Consider the following 25,171-nt stretch of genomic DNA (forward strand, 5'->3'; position numbering starts at 1 on the left):
GGTAGTCCAGAGGTACAAGTGAGGGGAATAAGAGTGGGACAAGCAGCAAAGCATCATGTTTGAGGGATCTGGGAGGAGATTCAGCAACTACAGGAAACCTTTCCCTTTGTAACCTGGAACAGATTAACAACATACCAGCCCAGGGCAGGTCTGTCTCCTGCCTTAGTGCTGACCCTTATGTTAAGTGACTGCATGAGTGGTGGAACCAGTTTAAGGTGTGGTGAATGACAACAGATGGAAGCTTTTGGCTTCAAGGAAAACTCTTTAAGTCTCAATATGCACAATGTGCTATCTGTGCCCCACCCACTCAGCTTGTCTTCTTGAAATTTAGGAGTATACAATGAGGCTTCCAGGTCCCTTTAATGTAGCTTAAAAAAATAAATCAACAATAAATCAACCACTCCCATATTAAGAAATACTGAGATCAGAGCCTTTCCCAGCTGGAGCCGTGTCCCTGTTTTACCCCCAGGCCTGTAACACAGCCATGCTACTTTTCCACACAGGCCCTGGGTGGAGGAAGGAAGGATGCAGGCACGGAGAGAGCCTTGCTCTGCATCTCCTTCCACATCAAGACAGCAAGCACCATGCCACGTGCTGCAGTGTCACTGGGAAGGAGCTGTTGCCCAGTCTTTGGTGTCTCCTCCTGAGTCTCACATCAAAGAATGACCTCACCTCACCAAAGATCCCTCTGACTCAGACTCCAGCCAGACAGCTGCCTAGGGAAGGGTGAACTGCTTCCTTACACCCTATGGAAGGGAGTATGGCAGTGTGAGGCAGCTGTGACATTCCTACACTGAGTTTTACGGCTTGATTTTATCTAGAAATGTCACTGCTTCAATTGACAACTCACAACATGCTATGAACAAATCCTCAGTAGCCATTTCAGTGGCAGTCAGAGGTTAAAAGCAGAAGCAGACAGAACTTTTAAGATGGATGCTGCCAGATGTCCTGTGTCAAGTTTTTCCAGGTTACAAAGCACTGTATTACTCTCAATCCGAACATTCTCCCCCACACTTGCCTGTAGGGGAACGGCAGGGCAGCTCATACCAAGGACTTAAACCCCAGGGATGAAAGCATTAAAGCAAGTAACCCAATTTACTCAGCCAAGTCTCACTGAAGGGACTGAGTGTTGATCCTGCTCCCCTTTACAAGCCTCTGTTCACTACCTACCTTCGAATTTCTGCAAACATAGTGGAGATGTTATACCACAGGAGCCATTCACCATTTTATATTTATCCAAGAACAGAAAGGCATGAATAAAAATATCATTTTACAGGGTCTTTGCTTCTAGGAGGAAGAAATGATGTCATCTGACTGCAGACCCAGCAACTGCATGCACAGTCTGCTTATACTCAGCCGAGAGAAAGGGAAGTGAGAAATAAGCTGAAACTCATCCCTGTCCTGACCTTGCAGATTTTTCTATTTTATTTTAAACCATTTTGAGAATAAACAGTGCCAAAAGTCATTAGGTAAATGCAAGAACATTAGGACAATCCTTTGAAAGCACTGAAGATGAGAGAGAGAAATACATCTTGTGCAGTGCTGACAATAAAATCAGCAGATGACAAAAGTGTTTGAACATGTAGCAGTACATTTCCAACCTAAACACAAAGCTGCAGCTCAATCCCAGTATTGCAAAACTGAGAGCTAAGGCCCGTGACGCCATGGTCACAACTATTCAAGAATAATTCTACATAAATTAAAGGGTAGACTGTTCAGGAGTTTTTAATAGCCATAAGCATGCGATCAATCCGGCTCCTTGAGTGCAAAATTGTGTTTCACCTGTGTCACACAAACGTCAGAAGAGAAGATCTAATACAACACCAAGATTTTCAACTTAAGTGTTTCCAAAACAGAAAGCAAAACAGGCATTCAATGTTTAGTTTGCAACTGAGCTTCTCTGCTTTCTTGTGGTTGTCTCTAGATACACCTTAAGGCTTTTTGTTAATAAGAAACTATGAGAATTTCTTCTCACTTACCCTGTGGCTTTAAGACAGGTGGCTGAAGCAGATCCATTTTTTTCTTGGTAAAAGACTTCAGTTTTAATGGACTTTAAGGTAGGTCCTGAATGGAATTTTCAGCATAGTTTTGCAGTTCTGCTATTCTGACTGTTTTAAATGTCCCAAAACAGAAGCAGCAATATTAGAGAATCATTAACAAAAAACATTAAGGGGCAAATGGGTGGAAAAAAGCTGTAGAGCACTTACAGGTAAACAAAGGCAGTTGAAATATTTTTCTCAGAAGTTAAAAAAAAAAGTACATGCTACTGTGTTCAGAATTTAAACTTCAGACTAAGTGTTTAAAGTAGAATTTTACACCCCTGAAAATAGGGGGTTGTTCTGAAGCACTTTCATTTCCTAACTGTAATAACTATCCATTTTATACACAGATGCCACATTCCTCAATCACATTCTAAAATAATTTCCTTAACATATGATACATACCAAAAGGACAACCTTTTTTTCCAACCAATATTGCTTGTAAATAGTTATTGATGAACTTTATCAGTTTCAGAATAGCAAACATCCAAATACTTAACAATATAAATATTTGTTACTAAAGATTTAATCATAAGTATAAAATCTCTATGTAAAACCACAAGCTACAGCCTATTTGTACAAAGGCCAGGAAAAAGGTTATTTTTTTCTTATAACAAAGTGCTACTGCAGAACTGGCTGATTTGTTGTGGACATTTCTGAACAAATACAGATTGTTTGGCTCAGAGCATTTCCCTACAAAGACTCTAAATTCTTCTCAGAAGATTACAAAGCAATTAGTTTCAGGCTGCTCAGTGAAAAAGAAAAAAAGAAATCTCTTTGAGTTATGGCTGTGCAACCAAACAAGTAGGCAAATTTTAATTTTCTCTAAACTCTTTCCCAGTTTTTACTACTACTTCAAAAGTTTCCATCTCTATTTAGTTTACACAAAGCACCACCAGATAGTACCTGTGTTACAGGTCCAGTAGTTTAAGAAGCTGTTTCTCTGCCTGTGGTACTTGGCTGTTTGAACATTCCTGGTCCATAAGGCTTTAACTCATCTGATTTTCTGTCATGTGGATCAGGAATGAATGACAAGGTCTCTTCTCAGCTGAGAACCCCAACAACTTCTTAAATGACTCCAGCTGTAAAGCAGAACTTGTCCCTGACCCCCCAGGGAAGCCCCACTTTAAACAAGTAATCCTGTACTCGTATCCCTGTGTGAGAAAGAATGAAAGGGGGGAAAACCTCTAAGGCAAGAGCTGAAAACTGGTGCTCAATTTGCACTGGGGCTTCAAAATACCCCTTTCTTTATGTACTAAGGCTACTACATCAGATTTTCCCAGACATCCTTTCTTCACACCTAGACACTTTCAAGTAGAAAGAAGAGAACTTGTCCATTTATTTGGAATTTCCAGGTACCAGGCAGTCCAGAGCAAGAGCAGCATCTGACAGGCTGGCACACCTGGAAGCCCAGAAGGAGCACTCAGACCAGCTGCATGTTTAGTATATCCCTGTGCAGAGATTAACACATCCAAGCTGTGCTGGTTTTACAGCACATGTGCTGCAGTGTGTTCCAGACCCCAGGAAGACAAGTCAAAGCTGTCCAACATCTGGAACATGCAGGACAAACAGCCACTGTTGCAATGTTTGGCCTAGCCTGACCATATAGACCCATGCTACTTGTATATACACTCATGTTGTGGTATGAAATACAGGAGACATATATACAGAGTTGGGGAAGGGTAACAACACTAGGAATGTTCCCAAAAATGTCTCCATACCTTCCCAGTCAAGCTCCAATATTCTGCATTGCATCATGGTAACTATGACATTCACTGTTATACCTTTAATTTTTCCATATAAAATACCAGGTATATCTATCTGTATGGCAGAGACACTATTTCTGAATTGGTCCATAACACTGCAGTGCATCACAATCAGATTTTGAGCATTTGTTCAGCAGCTGCTAAATGAAAAAGAAAGTTTTCTGTGGCTGGTGGAAACCGCTTTTGTTTCAGGGCCTCAGAGTTAAGCGTTGGTTTTTCATTGCCATCGGACACTTCAGTCAGCGAGGCTAAAATAGCCAAGATTTCTTTTGTCTTCAGAGAAATGTCCTTGAGGAACAGAAAAACAAGCAATGATGAATATAGTACTAGGTATTATAATGTTTTCATGCATATTTATTAAAAAATAACTAATACAGAAAAAAAGCATAATGATAAATAGCTCATTTAAACTAAAAATCTCATTTATTCTCAGGCAAACTTGCTCCAGTTCAGCTTGCTCTGGTGTGATGTTGGATAAAGGGAGCACAGCCACTCCACAGGCTCCTCTCCTGGCCTTACTGAGCTCTGTGACTCAGTCACTCAGTTGTGAAATGTCTAATAATGTATTAGATAGGGGAGGAAGTGAGAAAAGCCATCCTGATAGAAATCAGGCTTTATAGCTGAGAAGCCATAACTCAGCAGGACTTTTTGAAGGTATTGACAATACTATTGACAAAGCATTGAGAAAATCCATGCCTTGTGGAATAAAACTGGGAAACCAGTCTTAAAATCGATAGAATTTGTGAAGTTTCTTCAGCAATGTAGGTATCCAAGAGATAATACAAATCAAGTTATCCTTTTAAATCTGTATGATGAAAAAAATTCTCATTTGTAAAAAAGGCAGAGGGTAGAAGAGCCTGACTGATTCCCAGGGACAATCTTTCTTCTGCTCCCTCCTTCTGCCAAGATTTTGCAATAGAAGTAAGTTAGCTAGATTGAAAAATAAAATAGTAACCTTAATGACTTGGCTGTCTGATTTATCTGGATCTTCTGCAGACTGAACAATTAGCTGTCCAATTTCTTTGTGAAGTTTTCCCATTGTCATTGCCTCTGTGTAAGAAAGAAAAACACATTTGCATAAAATCACCTTTTCTGTGATACCTAGAAAAGTGTATGAATAACCAGCCAAATTGAGGAGTCTTTTCATGACTGCCATTTAAGATCTACTGGTAAAGGCAGGGTTGCAACCAAACTAAAAGACAGACACTCACATATTCAACTTTTCAGAACCTGAATGGAGAAGGATCAAGATGGCTTGACCTACAGTGAAGTTCAGCTATTACTATAAACTCATAAAAGGCTTTTAAATCCAAAATATAAACAGCAACCAACCTTTTACTACAGGGGAAACAGTAATCTCACTGTCTGCCAAATTCACATACACATCATAGAGGTCTGGTCTACTGTTCACTTCGGAATCTGTAAATCCAGCAATGTAACCTGGAGAGCAGAATTTAGCAAGATTAGGATCTTCATAAAAACAAAAATCAAATCAAAACCAAGATATTGTGGAAAACCAGTCCTAAACTCTGTTGTGTCTGTATTTGACAATACTCATTGGATCCAGGAGGTTGCACTCTTGATAGTATCAGTCATTCAACAAGCACGTTAAGCAGATGCCTCATTTCCAAGGAGCTTAAAAATCCACTTCTAAAATTGCCTTGAACATGAATGAACCACTGATACTACATGCAGCATTGTAAGGTTATCAATTTGGAATTTTAAACTGTCTTCCTAATTTTGCTACTAAAATTACTCTTTTGCAAATGAATAGGCCACTGAACTTTCTCATTGAAAAAAAAATCTCTGCTCTGGAGCCCTTTGTCACAAAGTCAGGATTAAATTGGAACAGAGGAATAAACCCAGCAGATTTATAGCACACCAGGTGAGCAAACTTAGAGCATTTTTTCTCCATGGAAGATGTTTAGTGAGCTGAAAAAAGCACACAGTAGAAATGTTGAGGATGAGTAGTCTTCTTGCTCACTATTCTGCCTAGAGGAGCCTCAATGGCCACATGATGTGTCATGCTCAACTTTGCATAAACCAAGGGCCTCTTCCTGGATTACACATTAAACTCTACACACACAGAGCAGTGTGTCACAGACCAAACTCCTGAATACCCAGTAAAGTCTACCTGTGCTCAGGAGCCAGACACCTCACTGGCATCAAAGTAAAAACCTGGGACTTAAGACTCAGGAACTCAAAAAAACCCCAAAATTCATTTACTAGTGATGTGTAGGAGTCAGAAAAAAATGTAGTTTATCTAAAGTGAGCTGCTCCTGTGCAACAGGACGACTCAGTCCCTCAGATCACAACACCAAAAAAGTCTCAAGGCTGCTTTGCATCAGTGAGTAGGGATAGACTGATGTGGACCCACCGAAACCCACCAGATTAACTAGTTATCTTCCCACATCCTTGTTTAGTTGATTTGTCTTTCCTAAAGAAAATGATGCTGTTTTTTTTACTTTGAACAATAGCATTAATAGCAAAATAACAATTTTTTCCCTCCAAAGTGCACTGCTGCAAGACCTTGCAGCAAGAGAAAGTGGAATTAAATTTTCTTTATATTTTTGATTAATAAATTATCAGTACCTGTGCAGGCTTTTAAGGCTTCCACTTCCTCCTCATTTAGATGCACATATGAATGAAGAATTGACCAGTCTTGTCGATGCCACACTAAAGCAGGCAACGTCCTAGGGAGATCAGAGTGGAACTTGAGACACGGCAGACTCACTTACGCTAACTGAAGTTTCACAGGGTGAAATGCACACCATGAGAAGGAATGATTATGACCAGGTCTCACTTGGGGGGCATATGTATGAATTATAGAGATTTCTGCTGTCAGTACAAGCAGAATTTACTGATCATTCCACCATTAGATTTCTCTGAGTTGAGGAACATACAGCAAAAGCTTTAAGAGAGACTTAGCAGAATTTCAATGAATAGATTAAAAAAGATTTTGTTCCTTAAAATATTCTCTCATTCTTAGTGTAATTATCTCTCCCTTAATATATTCTGTCAGTGAAAGTTCAAAATTGGTTGGACTTCTGGGGATGGGTGGGAAGGAAGGAACTGACCTGGTGAACTCCTGGATAGCTTCTATTCTAGGATGGTACACTACAATTCTCTTCTTTAACATCAGTGCTGTATACAAGATAACTGTTTCCATTCCAAACTGAGACACTATATCTAGAAAAGAGAGGGAAACAACTTTACAGAAGATATACATGCTGGCATAATACTTTTTGAGGAAGATAAATAACAACAGCACAGGATAGAACTGTTACTTGAAGCACACGTGAAAATTAGATTGCACTTCATATTGTAGGAAAGAAACCAGAACAGAGACTGCTGGCAGTAATTAACCTTTGATGGAACCAGCAAGGTAAGCCTTCCGAGCATCGAAATCCTTGCTGAGGAAAGATCCATTTTCTTCACTTTGGCAGATTCCTTTTGTAAGGACTGCAATGTAACTCTCCATCATTTTAACTGGACTTCCGTGCTTCAAGTAGATTCTGTGTGAAAAGAAGAGAGTCTGGTATTTTAACTGCAAACAGTACCAGTAGACATATGAAAGATAAAGACCTAAAAATCAGCATCACAAATGACAATATTATTGGCAAGAATTCTTAATTTGGACACCAAGTTGAGGCTTTAAATACTAAACTAGAAGCCTTCCAACATGCACACAAACGACAATATTATTGGCAAGAATTCTTAATTTGGACACCAAGTTGAGGCTTTAAATACTAAACTAGAAGCCTTCCAACATGCACACAAACACGTCTGTCTTTTAAGATACAAAACTATCTTGTATCCTTGTTTCAGTTTCCTATTTTATGAAAGAACCAACATTGGTTAAGATAGAAAAACACCCCAAAGTTGTAGGCATGTTCCAGACTAAGGATTCTTTGCAGAATTGAAAGGTACTTGCCCTATGAAACAGCAACTACCACAGTACTTCCTGTTATATGCAGACCATTTGACTAGTTAGTTTTCCATTTTTTATCTTGAGTATCTTCTGACACTCTTTGTTAAATGATGAAAGAAAAATACAAATATGTCCTTGATATTCATTAAGAACCCAAAACAATACGAAAAAACCACACATCAACAGAACTCATCCACTTTTAACTGTCTCCCAGGCAGCAGTGAGACACTGTAACCTATTTTACAGGTTAAGGGACTTCAGGAATAGCACTGAAACTGTCAGCTACCCATTTTCCATGTTAGCTACAGCACAAAGCTCCATCACATCTGACACTCACTTATTATCAGGTGTAGAATAACCCAGTCTGGATTTGAAAGGAAATGTTAGCTGATAAATCAGCATTAAAGCAATCCACAGCAGATCTCAATATTTCATGTATTGCCAAAAAAGAACCATCTCAGTTTTTCAGTATCCTGCAGAACTGATAATGCCTGCAGGCATTCCCAAGTCTACACTCTATATGGTAAGTCCCAAGTATACAATAACCTCACAATTGCATACAATTAGCTGCAAAATCTCAGGGAATACTCTTGGTATCAAGAACTGAGACTGGACCAATATGGAAAATGAAGCAAAAGCAAAGAAAGAAGCAGAGAGAGATGGTAAGAATGGAAAAGCAGAGGAAAGTGAGTAAACAGGACAAGTGAAGGAGAAGGTGGCACTCTGGGTGGAAGAGGGGCAAGACAAAGGGCTCCCATGTCCCTAGAGGAAAAGCAAAAACATCCCCAGGGGTTGTGCTTAGCTCAGAGGAGCTGCAGGAAGCATCTACAGCAGAGATATTGTGGAGAGATGCAAGTTGTTCACCATACACACAGTGACCTTTGAGTCCAGCATTGACCTCTTCCCAAATATTTACACTTCTAAAAAATATGCTCTCAGAGAAAATGAATGTGCAGGTGGCAGTGTGTGTCTGGAGAAGACACATATTAAAACCCAACAGACATCTGACATTCATCCAACACCTATTACAGGAATACAAGACAAGCTCAAATTAAGGGTTTATATGATCTGATTCCATTTGTAGGACTGAGTTTCCAACAGATCATTGGAACAAATGCAAATTAATTTGACACAGTGAATTTAACACAGTGAAATTTAACCTTCTGCTTTGGCAAGGTCTAAGCCTGCACACAGCAGCCCCTCAAACCAGCTTCTACACAGACCTGCAGAGTATCCTCGTGAAGGCAGCGTATTTCTCTGGATTGAAGTCTTTGGCCATCAGGACAATGGAGAAGTGGGTCACCTGCGTGTGACAGGCACAGAAACACACAGAGCTTAGTTCATGGCCCACCATGAACAGTCTTTGTCACATTATTGAACTCACTGCAGTACTGACAAGGCAGGTCAATAAAAAGTGAGCAGCAGCTGCAAGTTCCTGAGTGCAGGGATGGCTGGATAATGGATTTCTGATGTGACTCAGCTCTAATGCAGACTACCTTTAGCTTAACCTACACTACAAGAGATGCTTTCCTCCAATTTTATGAGATTATTCCAAAAAAGAGAAAGGCATTTTTTGTTTTCCATAGCAGGTAGGGACATTCCATTATTTGTTGCTGTGGAGGCAGACAGCATCAACATATTTAGAAAGAGACGGGAAAAAATACACAGATAGCAGAGCTAAAAACAGAACTACTCTTTAACTTCCTTAATCCAATGATTGTGAGCTGGGACAGTATGAGACAAAGTCTTCAGACAATGACCAGGCTCACGTGTCCTCCTCAAATAGCATCTCCCACTGCCACTGTTGGAGACAGCATTAGGACACTGTTTTGTTTTATTTTACTTCTTGTATACCTTTATGGTTCATAGGAGAGGTAAGCTTGGAGCGAGGAAAAGCAAAAAATATTCTGCTGTGAGCACATAAAAACACCACATTATCTTTCTATTTAACAACATAACATGAAAATCGAACAACTCAATAAACTTAACAGTTCAATGATTTTCATAACAGGGAAAAGATAGAAAATACCATTATATTTGCTGTCTTCTTGTAATCAATGCAGTGGGAAAAAAAGTACCCATGTAACTCTTGGGGGAAAAGAAAGCACCAACTTCTATAGGAGCAAGACTTTGGACACTATGAAACAAACTTTGCAGAGAGAAACAAATTGCTGAACATGAAATACAAATTAACTAGAAATAATGGCATGTGGTAGCATTTCCACATTAACAGGAAGAATCTGAACTGGCTAATGAGTATCTCACTCGCTCTGCAGTTCCATCCAATACATGCCTTAGGAAAAAATGAAATGTGTGGGCTGGTTGGACACCTGTATAAGAGCAGCATCTGTGAGCACACAACACCTTGAACCCCTTCTCTTTCTTGTATTTCCCTCGATGGGAAAACACTGTTTAACCGGCAGAGGAGGCTCTGCAGAAACCTCCCCCGAGTTCTACTGAAAGACCCCACCAAGTCCTACCTTTTTCAGGGCTGGAGAATCTTGAACTTCCACAGTTGTGATGTAGAACCAAGACCTTTTATACTGGCCAAATACAAACGTATGAAGCACTTTGTTTTCATCCGTAAGGCAGCACTTTCGCATCAACACAGTCCTCAGTTCAGCTGTTACAGATGGATAACACCAAACCCACAAAGCATCTCCGTTGGTGTCTTTTTCTATGGTGGAAAGATGTTCACTGTGAGAATGCCAAACAGCAGCAAGGAAGTAAATCGATGGGTTAATCAGGTTTGTTTCCTAGAACCAGATTAAAATTCCACCTTACTCTGACCCTAGACATCCAGCTCTGCCACTACGTTTTACGCCCTAGGGCAGCACTTCTGTTACGGGATTTATTAATTAAATGTTAATAAATATCCACTCTTAACCTGCCTTGGGAGGTCAGACAAGCACCGCGAGTTTGAACACACATTCAGTGAGCGCAAGATTTTGAAGGACAAGCATATATATGTTTTTTTCCCCTATTTCTGATTCCGTAGCGCGAACATGAGACACCCGAGCCGAGCTCAGGCTGCAACAGGCGGGGCCGGCACCGCCCGCCCGGGGCGCTCGGCGGGACCCGGGGCCGCCCCGGCCCGGCCCTGATCGGCCCCACGGCCCTCACTGATCATCCCCCACGGCCCTGATCAGCCCCATGGCCCTCACGGCTCAGCCCGAAGGGTCCTCACGGACCATCCCCACAGCCCTGACCGACCAGTCCCCCGGCCCTCACTGATCATCCCCACGGCCCTCACCAACCAGCCCGAAGGGCCCTCACCGATCAGCCCCACGGCCCTCACCGACCAGCCCCATGGCCCTGATCGGCCCGAAGGGCCCTCACTGAGCAGCCCCCCAGCCCTCACCGATCATGTCCCCGGCTCTGAGCAGTCCCACGGCCCTCACTGACCAGTCCCACGGCCCTCTGTGATCATCCCCACCACGACCCTGACTGATCAGCCCCGTGGCCCTCACCGCTCAGCCCCACAGCCCTGATTATCCCCACGGCCCTCCCCAACCAGCCCGAAGAGCCCTCACTGACCAGCCCCACGGCCCTCACCGCTCAGCCCCACAGCCCTGATTATCCCCACGGCCCTCACCAACCAGCCCGAAGAGCGCTCACTGACCAGCCCCACGGCCCTGACCGATCAGCCCCACAGCCCTCACCGATCAGCCCCACGGCCCGCAGCAGCTGCGCCTCCGGCTCTGCCATCTTCGCCCCGCCGCCTTCCGCCCTCCCGGCCCGGCCCGGCCCGGCCCGGCCCCGCCCCGCCCCGCCCCGCCCGCGGCCTCCCGTGCGGCCCCGCCCGCGCTCCGGCAGCAGGGACGGAGCTTGGGAAAACACAGCCTGTTTCGGTGTCTGCGTCACACGATCCCGCACGGCTGGGGTTGGCAGCGAGCACCGGGGCTCACCTGGGCCGACCTCCCCGCTTAAGCACATCCTCGGAGCGTATCACTCGAGAGTGGGTTCAGGCGGCTTTTGGGTGTCTCCAGCGAGGAGGACTCCACACTCTGTCTGGGCAGCCTGTCCCAGGCTCGGTCACTGCATAGGAAAGAAGTTCTGCCTTGTATTCTGGTGGACGTTTGTGTTCGTTTCGGCCCGTTGCCTCTTGTCCTGTTGCTTGGCACCACCGAGCACAGCCTGGTCCATCCTCTGACACCCTCCCTGCAGATACTGACATTGATGAATTCCTGCTCAGTCTTCTTCAGGGTGAACAGCTACCTCGGCCTTTCTTCGAAAGTGAGATGCTCCAGTGCCCTCATCATCTCCATTACCCTTTGCCTGCTACCTCACTCTAAGTCCATGTGAAGTGTTACCCAAAAGGACGTGGTCCTGCTGGCAGCTACCTCCTGAAGTCATGGCCAGGAGGAACAACACCCTTGGAAGCAGCACAGCCATTGCTGAGTAACTTCATGCATCAGAACAGAAAGATCTCATTTCCAAGTTTGGGCGAACAGTGGTACCCGAATGTTCATGATATGATTTTAAGGGTCTTTTTAACCTAAATGCTTCTAGAAATACCATGGCACAGCACAGCCATTGATTAGGAGTAGGAACTTCTGAAATACCTGGGATAACCAGAGGATAATCAGAAGCTGCTGAAGAAAACCTGCAGTTCTGGGAGAGAGGCCAAGCCTGTCCCTACCTGGCTAAAGAATACACTATAGGATTTTCATAAAGTCATAAAGTTAAAGCACAGACATTTAATATACTATGCTACCATGTAGGAAGAGACATGAAGAGTCAGACCATAACAGCTGCTCCTGACACAAAATCACCTTGAGCCCAGCTTGGAAGGTTTTCAGGAACTTCAGAGACACAAAAAAGTGGAGTGGGCTCCCCAACAGCCAATGCTGCTCTAACCCAGTGATAAATACCAGGCAGCACAACTGCAGTCCCCCATCAGGACACAGGTCCTGCTGCAAGGACTTAGGACAGGCACTGGCTCCAGTGACACTGGCACAGGCAGCCTGCAGATATGGGAAGGTACCACCCAAACCTGGGGGGGGTGTCTCTGGTAGTCACCTGACAGACTTTTACATCAATTTTATGAAGACAAGAAAAGCATTGTTCATTTAATTAATTTTATGAAGATAGTTCAGCACTATAAATAGCTTAGTGATGACTCTAATGCAGACTGTACTAAAATACTGTCATGTAAACCAATAGTGTGACCTGACAGAGAACACTGTGCACAACAAGCACTGGATCTCACTGAGGTGCCAAGGACACCAGGACATGGAGAAAATCCCAAGTGAAGAGAGTCTGTAAAAGCAAAGCTGGGGGGTTTTCTTCCTCCTTTTTAAAAGCTAGAACGCAGGCTTATGCAGTAGAATGGAAATGTGTCAATGTTACATGGACACACTGAGGGTGCTAAAGCTTCCATACAGTGACTGTCTTTCTTATTCTTCTTTTTGACTATTATTCTGTCTAGCAGTAAACTGTTATTACAAGCCAATATTAAAAGTAATTTTTTAAATGTGTTGTATTATGAAGAATTTTGGTGGCTGTGCAAGATGGTTAATGTGAACAGCATGAGAAAAGAAACCCAGCAATACCTATATAGAACAAAACTTACTAAAACAGAAATTGAAAAGCCAAGGACAGGCTGCATTTAGTCATGATAAACAGGCTGCTTCTCCACCTACCTACATATTTTTAAAAAAGTCATACTGAGGTATATTAAGAAACCACTGCAAGACAGTTGGGTCTGCAGAGGGCCACAGAGACGGTCAGGATGCCACTGGTGATTTGGCTGCAGAGGTGAGCACTCCTGCTGAAAAGCACACCCTTTCTGATTGCTGCTATTCTACTGCTTTTGTTGCTGCTGCTATAGGAGTTTGTGTATAACTCACAACCTTTACACACAGTTTAGGAATGGAATTCCCCGATTTAATGTTCCCACTGAAACATTCCAGACCACCTGCCACTCACTCACTTCCTCCCCTTGGAGGAAGACTCGAGTCTTATGAAACCAATTCAGTTGATTGAGACCTCACTTTTCTTCACGAGCTCTTCTAAAACACCAATTTCCTCCAAGCTTTGGCTTTTTAACTCTTCTAATTGTTTCCTGCAGGAAGGTCATGTGAGTCTTCAGATAAGACAGCATGGATGCAGCAGATGGGGCAGACACTGGAATGCTGCTTGAACATTCCACGTTCTGATGCATTCTCTGCAAAACTGATGCCCACATTCTAGTTGAGTCTTTGCTTAGCTCATCATAGCACATTGTGCAGGGATCAAGACACAGGCCCATATGGGGGAAGAGAGACTTTCTTCATATTGCCAGAGTTGGGCAACCAAATCATTCACTGTTGGTTCTTCTTTTTTCCATGACACCACAGCAAGGAGCAGCATCCTACAATGGCATGCTCTGCAGAAACTTCCACCACATGCTCTCTGTACACTGGACTTCATCTGGAAAGGACTGCTTCTTACTTAAATACTTGTGGAGTATCTCCAGCACAGCTAATTCTCTCAGGTACTGAATTCCTGTCTCTATGGTGATCCACTTGCCTGAGTTCAATTCTAGATCCTGCCTGAAAGGATCCCTTTTTCACACACTTGACAGGAGTTGCCTCCAGAGGCTGAGGATTCCTCTCATTTTCCCAGTCTCCTTGTCAATGATCACATCCTGGGACAGGGATCCCAGCTGCTTGGCTATACTACTGTCTAGCATCCAATTGTGGGCTGAGCTATCCCAGCACTGGAGCAGCCAGGACACAATGAGCTCATCAGACTGGCACCTGAAAACTTTCTGTGTATCTCAGAGCTCACAGGGGGACAGGGATCAGGTGATTATCTCCGGTCCTGCCTACAATCCTCATCCCTCTCAGTGCTCTAAAAACAACACCAAGAGGAACACATAGTCCATATGCTGAGGGATATAAAGGTTGGGTACCACAACCACATGAACAGACCAAGCAACAATGTGACCAGTGGCTCTGGACAGCAAATGTTTAGATCAAGCCTGTTTCCAACCTGATCTGGTCAGATCTGTTGTTGCCTCAAGCCTTCGTGCTCCTTGTTGGGTGCCAATCAGGCTGTTGTGGTTTAGGAATGTTATTCCCCAATTTAATGTTCCCACTGAAACACTCCAAAGCGTGTGCCACTCACTCCACTGTGCCCAGCCCCTTCCCTGTGGTGGGAGAGAGAACTGGAGGCCCAAAAAGGGAAAGGTCACAGGTTGAGAAAAGAACAATTTACTGGAAACAGCAATGAAATAAGAATCGAACAGTAACAAGATAGGTGAGCCATTCACACAGGATTGCTCTCCACGTGTGGCAAAACCCGCAGTCCACACCCTGGTACTGCTTAAGTCTCAGTTAGAACAGGCTTTGTGGAGGTCGCTTCGTGATCCTCATCCCAATCCCTCCCGATCCCCTTCCGGTTCCAACCCCACCACAATCCCATCTTACGATCCCAACCCCAGCCTCCAGGTCCTGATCCCCACACGATCCCAATCTCCTCTCATCCCAATCCACTCCCAGCCCCGATCCCACCATGACCATGATTCCCGCCCCCCCCGCCCCGATCCCCTTCCATCCCAGTCCTGATCCCTCCATGGCCCTGATCCCATCCCGGTCCCGATCGCCTCCCCTCCCAGTCCCGGTCCTCTGCTGGTCTCGGTCCCAATCCTGATCCCCTCTCATCCCGATCCCGATCCCAACCCGGTTGCGAACCCATCCCGATCCAGATTCCATCCCAGTCCCGATCAGGGCCCTCCCCTCTCAGTCCTGGCCCTGTTCCCATCTCGGTTCTGATCCCATCTCGATCCCAATTCCCTCCCCTTCCAGTCCCGATCCCATCCCGGTCCCGATCAAGGCCCTTCTCTCACAGTCCTGCTCCCATTCCAGTCCTGATCCCCTCCTCTCCCAGTCCCGGTCCCGATCCCCTCCCTTCCCAGTTCCGATCCCGATTCCATCCCGTTCCCGATCCCATCCCAGTCCCAGTCTCAGTCTCCGTCCCAATCCCCTCCCCTCCCAGTCCCGGTCCCGATCCCATCCTAGACCCGATCCCATCCCGGTCCCGGTCCCGATCCCCTCCTCCCCCAGTCCCGGTCCCGATCCCCTCCTCCCCCAGTCCCGGTCCCGATCCCCTCCTCCCCCAGTCCCGGTCCCGATCCTATCCCAGTCCCGATCCCGATCCCGATTCCCTCCTTTCCCATCCCCGGTCCCGATCCTCTTCCCTCCCAGGCCCGGTCCCGATTCCCTGCTCTCCCAGTCCCGGTCCCGGTCCCGGTCCAGCTCCCATCCCACTCCCACTCCCATCCCACTCCCGCTTCCCGCGCTCCCCGCGCGGGGTTTCCGCTTCCGTCCCGGCCACGAGGGCGCGCGCGTGGGGGCCCTTCCTTTCTCTCCCTTCCTTCTCCTCTCCCTCCCCTTCCCTTCCCGCTCCCGCCCTTTCCGGCCGCGCGCGCCGCCCGCCTGGATCTCGGAGCCGCCGCCGCCGCCCGTGTGAGGATCCGCCGCCGGAGCCGCCGCCATCATGCCGGTGTACTTCCAGCGGCCCGAGAACGCCCTGAAGCGGGCGAATGGTCAGTGCGAGCCGCGACACACACACACACACCCAGAGAACACACACACAGCGCCGCGGCCGCGCCCGGAGAGCTCCGGGCGGGCTCTGCCGGCCAGGCCCGGCCTGCAGAGCCCGCTCGGAGCTCCCCGGGCGCGGCGCGGGAGCGGCTGGCGCGGGAGCGGGAGGGCAGGCCCAGGGCAGGGCCCGGCGCGGCCGCACCGCGTGGCGGCGGCGGGGAAGGCCCAGCGAGCGCGGGGAGAGGGCCCGGCCCCGGCCCCGGCTCCGCCTCCCGAAGCGCCCCGGGCCGAGAGGCTGCCCCTTCTCGCAGGGCCTCGGAGCACAACCGCCCCCGCTGCCCTCCCAGCCTTCTGCCAATGTGGGCTCCGTCCTTGACGTGACTGTGGTGGGGAGGATGGCAGTGGGCAGCGCCCTCGCTGCTGGTGGTGCTGGAGATTCTCAATCCAGCGCCGGGCCTGCGCTTGCTGACGGTCACATAAAAGCTGGGCTGGTTATATTTGCCAGCTGGCTCATTTCGGGCCAAGTATATGGCTTGACGCTTCTGTTTTTTTATAGTATCGTATTTTTTATAGTATCCTATTTTAAGCCCTTAGCGAGACCATTTACACGCTCATCACTGTATGTAACTACCTGGAGGGAAGTTATAGCCAGGTGGGCGTTGGTCTCTTATAGAATCATAGAATCGATTGGGTTGGAAAAGACCTCCGAGATCATCAAGTCCATCCCTTGGTCCAACTCCAGTCCCTTTACCAGATCATGGCACTCAGTGCTACGGCCAATCTCAGTTTAAAAACCTCCAGGGATGGGGAATCCACCCCCTCTTCGGGCAGCCCATTCCAATGCCTGATTACTCTCTCCGCAAAGTTTCTGCTCTCCAACTTAAATTTCCCCTGTCAGAGCTTGAGCCCGTGCCCCCTTGTCCTATTGCTGAGTGCCTGGGAGAAGAAGGGAAGTTCTAGCCAGGTGGGAGTTGGTCTCTTTTCCCAGGTACTCATCAATAGGACAAGGGGGCACAGACTTAAGGAAATCGATTCTATGGTTCTGTATTTACCAGCTGGCTCATTTCAGGCCAAACATATGGCTTTGACACTTCTGTTTTTTATAGTACCCTATTTTTTTATATTCTCCTATTTTAAGCCCTTAGCAAGACCATTTAGACCCTTCGTTGTCACAGGACTGATCACGGGATGACACTTAAACATCCACAAATTACAGATGGTGTAGGGGTCTTGAAATGACAGCTGAAGAAGCTGTGTAGTCTGGGGACTGTGCATAATTCAAGTACTTGGTATTTTAACAAGAAAATGTTAAATAGTACTGCGTGTCCTCAAAATTTCTAATCTAAAATTTATTTTAAAAGTCTTTCCCGTAAAGATAAAAAATAAAATCAGCTTCAGTCAACTTCCAAGGATGAAGCTGTGTTGCATCAGTCCTCTTACTGGAAAAGATGGATGTACCATAATATATAAACATCAATTAAACTTCAGAATTGTTGGGTAAAGTAAATTGTACCTGGTACACAAGTCACATTTCTGGCTACTTCGATGTTAAACTGTTCAAACCTGACATTTTATTGATGCTTTCCTGGTATTTAAATTCACATTTTTTGTGCTGCTGCAAGTTTGCTAAATTCTGATGAGCCAAAGGACTGGAGTTGAACTGAAGGGTGGGAACTGAAGGGAATGTTCTCCAGACAGACACTGGAATCCTGAATTTCAGTGAATGGAATACAAAACATGATAAGCAGTGTCAGGTCTTGCAAACTGCAGCAGCTCAATGTTATCAAGGCCAAGCATAATAAAGGGTGGAAAGTTGTACCTGAGGCAGATTGTGTGTTGCAGGAAGCAGTTTAATGTTAAACTGACATTTCAAGTTGGAACATTCAGTGCAGCTTCCAGAGTTTCAGTGTGTGTGTTTTATACGTGAGGCTCAAGTGAGCATTAGGAGCACTTAATGCTTCATGTTCTCAGTGCCTTCAACATACAGAGGTGTTGTTTGAAAATATGAAGAGCTTGAATGATTTTTAGATATGTACAGATACGAAAGAAAGGCAGTTTTTTCTTATAAGTGATAAATGTAGGTCAAGGCCAACCCTCAGCTATTGTGAACATCTGGCATTGCTTTGTAGTCACAGATGTAATCACCTTTGGGTAGTGTTTTATTGTTGCAGATACTGAGCTTGCTCACTGTTAGAGATAGTGTAAAACACAACGACATCTTTGTTACCTCCTGTAATGACATACATTTTCTCAGATTGAAAACTGAGCTTGAGTCAGGATTTTGGTTTAGGTGAGTTTTTGATCTGTATCAGCTACTTCTTGGCCGCTCAGCTTCAGTTGCTGTTTTGGGTACCTGTTAGCATTTCAAGTGGTATAAAAGTAAAAAAGAATAGAAAAATGTAACTCCGACAGCCATTTACAGGCCAAGCTTCGCAATTTGTATTTACAGATCTGAGTTTCCATGACTTACAGTTCTTTCTGCAAGACATGGTGGTGTGTGCTGTATTTGACTCTTCAGGTTCACTTTGTGCTTTTACTGAAGAGTCTCTTAAATGAGCCTTAATTATTTGACTTGCTGGTAAGAACCTGCTTGGCCAGAGTTAATTAAATGCTTCAAAACAATATGAATTAATTTTGTGCTTTGTCTAGTTGGTTATCGACCACTGAGAGCTGTGGTTGGAGTGCCCTGGTGTTGTTGCAGGAGTAAACTTGCCTTTCAAGGTTGTTTTCATAAATGGAATGTAAAGCTGAGCAATAATTGCCTGAAAAGCAGGACTGAGATAGAATAGCAGTGGGAATTGTGGGATGGAGGATAGCTTTATTAAAATTCCCTTGGTGAGTAAAACAGTATTGCTGGATACTGTCACACAGTAGCCTTAATTATGTTCAACTGTATCGGAGTGCTTTTGTAGAAAGGAATTTGCTCATCTTATGCAAACTCATTATTTACATTAACTGAGCCCTGGACACATGCGATTGTGTTCCTTAGATTAAAACCACAGTGCTGCTTTCAAACTAGATCTTTTGCCGTGTTTAACTTCAATTTTGAGATTCCAAAACCTGGAAGCTCTGTCTGATGGCTGAGCACCTTGAGCAGGCCCCTACTTTAGTTGTTCCTGCCATTATTTCCAGGAATGTAGTGCTTTCCAAAGTACTTCATAGGCAGTGCTGGCTCCACCCCTCAGCCTTTAAGAGTAAGCATGTTTTCCACTGGCTGTACTTGACTTCCTCTTATCTTTTAAACTTGTTTGCTTCCCATTCTCAGTGTTCATTTCTCCTACATTTAGTGTAGGGTCTGTGTGTGAGTCTCTGCTTTGGTGTTTGCTCGTGGTGGTTTGCTGGGTTTTGTGCTAAGGAGAATGTGTGGGATGTCAGAGGTGGGAGTTGCTGTGATGCTGAGAGCTCTGTTAGTGACAGCAGCTGCTCGGGCATGAGTAAATGGGCTGCTGGTTCAGCAGTGAGGCTGATGTAAAGTGTCTGACCTTTCAACTGAATTGCAGCAGCTTTTGGCATAACTTATAAAAAAAAAAACAAACCCAAAACTTTCCTGAGTGAAGTTTCCTTGTGTTCTTCCTGCCTGCCTTGTTTCCTTCCTTTCTGCCTGCCTTCCTCCCTCCCTTAATTGAGAGCAGGACTTTCAGTCACACTCACTGCATCTTTTGCATCGTGTTCAGTGCCAGTGGTAGGCACTGTACCCATGAGCCTCCTGGTGTGTATTCCTTGTCCTTGATGAAAACACCTTTGCAACTGGATGTGTATGTTTTATTAATGTGTATGAAGTGCCTAGTCATTCCTGGATGGGTGGAGAGACATCTCCACTGTCCTGAAATTTCCATGTGAATATGGAGGTCAGTGTTTGCTGGCCAGTTATGTCATTGAAGGACTGGCCCTGCAGTTGTGTCTGCCAGGGTTTGTGGCATGACCAGCTAAATGCAACCACCAATGAACTTTGGCTTAATTAAATTCTGAGTTAATTAAATTCTGAAAGTTTCTTTTTGTTAACTTTAAAAAAATTGCATCTTCTGGTGTGCAAGTCTTTTGCTAACTGGGATTTTACTTTCAGAATTTCTTGAGGTTGGCAAAAAGCAGCCTGCCCTCGATGTTCTCTATGATGTTATGAAGAGTAAGAAACACCGAACATGGCAGAAAATCCACGAGCCGATCATGCTGAAATACCTGGAGCTCTGTGTGGATCTCCGCAAGAGTCACCTGGCAAAAGAAGGACTGTACCAGTACAAGAATATTTGCCAGCAGGTATGGCTTTTGTTTTTTTATTTTATTTATTTATAGCAAGCATGGTATCTGTCAGCTGATACAATTTAACTGATTTGTCTTGAGTTAGAATTAATCTGCCTTTTAGATGCTCTTGAGTTTGTAGCATTTACATTTTACATATTTGCTGCCTATTATGGGTGGAAACATCTTCCCATTTTTTTGGCTTTGTTGTAGGTTAACATCAAATCTCTGGAGGATGTTGTTCGAGCCTATTTAAAATTAGCTGAAGAAAAAACAGAAGCAGCTAAGGAAGAATCCCAGCAGATGGTTTTGGACATAGAAGACTTGGATAACATTCAAACTCCAGAAAGGTAGGCTGCCTGTCTTTAAAATGTAGCAGTTCACAGAAAGTATCCTTATTTTCATTCACAGAACAGATAAAAATGTGGTGGATGTGAAATTAGATACTAGTGGTGTCCTAGGGGTTCTAAAGGTAGGGGAAAACAGTGAGAATTTTTCATTGAACAAAATCCTAAGTCTGAGTAAAGAAAAGTAAAGAAAGTAAGTAGTAAAGAATAGAAAATTTAGGTGCAGTGGGAACAGTTCTGGGAGTTGAATCAATGCTCTCTTGTGTCTGCTCAGATCTGCATCTGGAGGGGTATTGGAAAGTTTATTATGGAAAGCTGCTCATTACCAGTTGATGTACAAATGCTGCTAATTGTATTGGACCAGTGTAATTTCTCTATGTGATAACCTCCAGTTGTTCTGACCACGCTGTGTATGTACAAACAAGAGAAAAATGTTACCTTATAATTCTGTGGATATCTGATGAGATAATAGAGGAAAGGGCATAAAAAGTACATTCAGTCTTAGAATTAATTGGATGGATAACAAGGACGTAGAAGGAATGGAAAAAAGGATGAGTAAATACATGTGCTTTAGGTTGTGTGTAGACCTTTGCTGGCCAATAGTGCCAGGTTGGGGGGAAACAACTCTCCAGCTCTGAAATGTCACTGTGTTGTCAGAATGTTTTGTGGGAGAACTTCCTGATCTGCTTCAGGCAAAGTGGTGTTAACTGTGAGAGCCTGTTGATGTAGGGAATGCTCCTGTTAACTCTGATGGTACAAAGATGTTTGTGGTGACATCTGTGGAAGAGGGATAACAAGGCAGGGGTGAAGAAATGTTCTAAAGCATTTCAGCTGAGTTTGGAAGAGGCCAGAAATCTAATCTGGGGAAAAGTAAAGCTGTTGATTCCCTACCAGAGGGGATGTTTGCAGCTGAAATGAAACTAAGACATTGCCCAGTGAGAGACTGATAATAGGTAGTAGCAAAAGGAGACAGGAAGCAAGAATGAAGTTAGTGGGAATTCTTTCAATTAAAATCTTTGCACAGGAACTAAAAAAGTAAGTTTTATCTTTTGATGATAGAAAATTGGAAGAAATTATTGAAGCAGAGATTATTTGTCCTGTGTAAGAATAGAATTTTACAGTAGTCAAATAATACTCACAAAAGAGTGGAAGGCTGTGGATTTACATATTAACAGGAAAGCACTCTGGTAAAAGTTGGTTGCAAAAAAAGAAGAGGTTACAGACCTGCCTTTAATAGTTGTTTCTGTGCCATTCACGTTATTTCCAGTGCCTGAAATTGTTACAGAGGAATCCCACTAATAGTTAAAAAAATGAAAATGGACTGACTGCTCTTTTCCTTGTTCTGTTTTCTATAATTGAGGGCTAGAGAATGTGTGTTTTCAATCACATTTCTTCATCTGAACAAGCACAGTTTCTTTAGTATTTTTAGGTCCTGTTTTCTAGATTTCTCATATTTTTTGCTGGATTCACCACTTGATCTGTTAGAGAAGGCACTGGTGATGTGTTTAATAGTGTACAAAGTACTGGTGCTCAAGGAAACAAATTAGAACTGGAAATGGTGTAGTAGAAAATAGTTACAAGACTTGAGAGTTTATATTAGAAGCATAGTTTAAAAAAGAATTTTAAAAATGAAGGCTTAGGGAAGATGGTTCTTTGTAAGTTTGTCATGCTGGGTGAACTGTTCAGCAGAAAGGGATAATGTGAGACAAAGCACTGAATTGGTCTCTGTCTTGGGAATCCTTTCATCAATCTTGTATTTCTGTGATGAGGAAATGAGGTTATGGCCACTAACTGCAAGATTGTCATATCTTGCTTTTGATATGTTTAAGTGTTTTTTCATATCAGAGTTTTTAAAGGATTTGATCCTTTAAGTGTTCGAGTTGTCGATGTCTGCAGATAGTAAGGAAGGCACACAGCACTTGTGTGTCACATGTCAAGAATAAGTGAACTCTGGCAGCATTGCTGGTGGCTAAAAAGGAGGTCTGAGCAAGTACAAAAGTGTCTGTGTTGACGGTGATACTTGACTCCAAGAGAGGTCCAGTGCACAGCTCCCTGGTGGAAGAGGGAAGATGAAAATCCTGGAGTTAGTTTCCTTTTGGCTTACTCGTGAAGGATACAGAAGTTCCTGATGTCTTTTACCTCTGGAGCTTGGACATGTCACTTGTATATGCAGGGGCCAAATTTTGAAACTGAAAAGCAAGAACAATTATCTACATCCTTTGAAGGAAAAGGGAGCAGTCTAAGGGACCAGTTTGAAAATAAGCTTTAGACTGTTCAGCAGCAATTTGCTGTTCAGAATTTTCCACTCTCATCTTAGAACTTGATAAGAAATACTGATGAGGATTGTAAGAAGTAAACTCCTTTTCTTTTTGCTTTTCCCTTCCTCCCCTACCCTGACTATAGTGTTCTTTTGAGTGCTGTAAGTGGAGAAGACACTCAGGATCGTACTGACCGACTGCTTTTGACACCCTGGGTTAAATTTCTGTGGGAATCCTACAGACAGTGTTTGGATCTTCTCCGAAATAATTCCCGAGTGGAACGCCTGTACCATGACATTGCACAGCAAGGTAGGTCCGAAAGGTGGGAACTTGGAGTCTGATGATGTGGTGTCCCACTCTTAAGGGGAGGAGTGCATCCAAGATTCACAGATCCTCATGGTCAAAAGGAATGACAAAAGTCAGAGGGTCGCCAAAAGGTTAAAAAGTTTTATTAGTAAATTACACACTTGGCGTGGTAAGTTAGTCCCTAATCTTCCAGTGTAAGCACATGGTAGTGGGTTTTGGATAAAAGGGTAGGGTGGAAGGCAAGAGAGAGAGGGATAAATTAAAGAATGGAAGAGAGAGGAGTACAGGGAGAAACAGAGTTCACTACTGGCTCCTGCATCAACCCAGCTGATGGGGTGTCCAGAGTCCTGGTGCAAGTGCAGCTGGACTTTTTGGGAGCAGAACTTTTTATACACAAAAAGTTCCAAGTGCTGTAGTGTATTTAAGCCTTTGTGCTACAGTGTCAAGGCTTCCATTTATGCCTGTTTCTGGTAGAGATACTTTAGAATTTCTGGACTGACAGTGGCAGAACAAAAACTGCTTCTGAGAGGCACTGTGGGATCAAAAAGAATTTTTTTTACTGTGTCATTTGCAGTTATTTGAAAGCTTCGTTTAATTTTACTTCATTCAGATGACTAGAGGATTTTTGCCATATTTTACAAAGCCCAAACTTGAATTCGTGCCATACACAGGATTTTATTTACTCTTAGTTAGAAGTAAAAGCTGGAATTAGTGCATAAATTACAACATTTTTGAAAAGACTCCTAAGTATTCCCTTTGTTCATTAGTCTGAATTGTGTAGAAACATTTTCATTTTCTGAGATCAAGATGCTCTGCATTGTCACTTATTCATTATGTGTGACATTGTATTGTGATTGATACGTCTTTTGATTGCAAATGAAGATTCTTTAAGTGTAGTGATTTACATATTTGAATCCCATTTCAAACGACCATGAAGTCGCCATTTTTGTGTACACTTTTGATTTATATTACTCATTTTTTGCAGCTTTTAAGTTCTGCCTGCAGTACACGCGCAAAGCCGAGTTCCGTAAGCTCTGCGACAACCTGCGCATGCACCTGGGGCAGATCCAGCGCCACCACAACCAAAGCACCGCCATCAACCTCAACAATCCCGACAGCCAGTCCATGCACTTGGAGACCAGGCTGGTGCAGCTGGACAGTGCTATCAGCATGGAGCTGTGGCAGGTATGCACAGGGCTCCCCACATCACACCGTGCCCTCCAGCCGTGCCAGAGTCTGTCCCACACAGTTCATGTGTCATGGTATATGCAGCAAGGTAAAGAAAGGATGATAAAGAGTAGAGTTTTAATATATAGAATATGGTGCCACTTTGTCTTGGTTTAACCCGGCCCCCCTGCTGAGCTCAAACTGCCTTCCCCCTCCTTCCCCTACTCTTCCTAGCAAAGGAAAAATAAAACCGAAAAGAAACTTAGAACTCAAGAGAAACTCTCCCCGCACCGAGAAAAGGGAGGAAAGGAAAAAACCTAGAAACTCAAACTAGTTTTATCCTTAAACTAACTATATATATTTATGCAGAAAAGAGAAAATTAAGAGTAAACCACAATATAACACACACACAAGTTAGAAATAACAAGAAATAACTTTTTACTCCCCAGTGAACACAAATCTCACTATTCTAACTACAAATCACTCTAGAGAAGTCAGTTCCCCAGAGACAGACTTAAGCAGAGAGAAAGAGTAAGAACAAACATTTTACTTCCCTAAGATAACATGGTAGTGAACTGGTGCTGGGCTTG

General features: G+C 44.1%; 2 protein-coding genes across 4 annotated transcripts in view; one reads left to right on the plus strand and one right to left on the minus strand.

Annotated features, from left to right (window-relative positions):
• Window positions 1-1,402: 1,402 nt before the first annotated feature.
• On the minus strand, window positions 1,403-11,771 carry DENND10 (DENN domain containing 10). Of its 3 annotated transcripts, none has more exons than XM_071564001.1 (9): window positions 11,645-11,771; window positions 10,217-10,413; window positions 8,960-9,039; window positions 7,172-7,320; window positions 6,883-6,994; window positions 6,398-6,498; window positions 5,138-5,245; window positions 4,761-4,855; window positions 1,403-4,093 (listed from the first exon to the last, which is right to left on the minus strand). In XM_071564001.1, exons 1-9 carry the CDS (start codon window positions 11,670-11,672, stop codon window positions 3,917-3,919), a joined length of 1,047 nt encoding a protein of 348 aa, XP_071420102.1. In that variant the 5' UTR covers window positions 11,673-11,771; the 3' UTR covers window positions 1,403-3,916. The 3 variants fall into 3 exon arrangements, with proteins under 3 accessions (XP_071420102.1, XP_071420101.1, XP_071420103.1); XM_071564000.1 differs by lacking the exon at window positions 11,645-11,771 and adding an exon at window positions 11,399-11,467; XM_071564002.1 differs by lacking the exon at window positions 11,645-11,771 and adding an exon at window positions 11,013-11,024.
• Window positions 11,772-16,126: 4,355 nt separating this feature from the next.
• Window positions 16,127-25,171, plus strand: part of EIF3A (eukaryotic translation initiation factor 3 subunit A) — a 34,297-nt gene continuing 25,252 nt past the window's right edge. The window contains exons 1-5 of the mRNA XM_071563338.1: window positions 16,127-16,269; window positions 20,331-20,521; window positions 20,717-20,853; window positions 23,254-23,417; window positions 24,400-24,599. Coding sequence (XP_071419439.1) covers window positions 16,221-16,269; window positions 20,331-20,521; window positions 20,717-20,853; window positions 23,254-23,417; window positions 24,400-24,599 — 741 coding nt within the window. The 5' untranslated portion in view covers window positions 16,127-16,220. The remainder of the gene's footprint in view (window positions 16,270-20,330; window positions 20,522-20,716; window positions 20,854-23,253; window positions 23,418-24,399; window positions 24,600-25,171) is intronic.

This window comes from Pithys albifrons, chromosome 9 (genome assembly GCF_047495875.1).
Source record: "Pithys albifrons albifrons isolate INPA30051 chromosome 9, PitAlb_v1, whole genome shotgun sequence".
In the NCBI taxonomy this organism is placed as follows: Eukaryota; Metazoa; Chordata; class Aves; order Passeriformes; family Thamnophilidae; genus Pithys; species Pithys albifrons.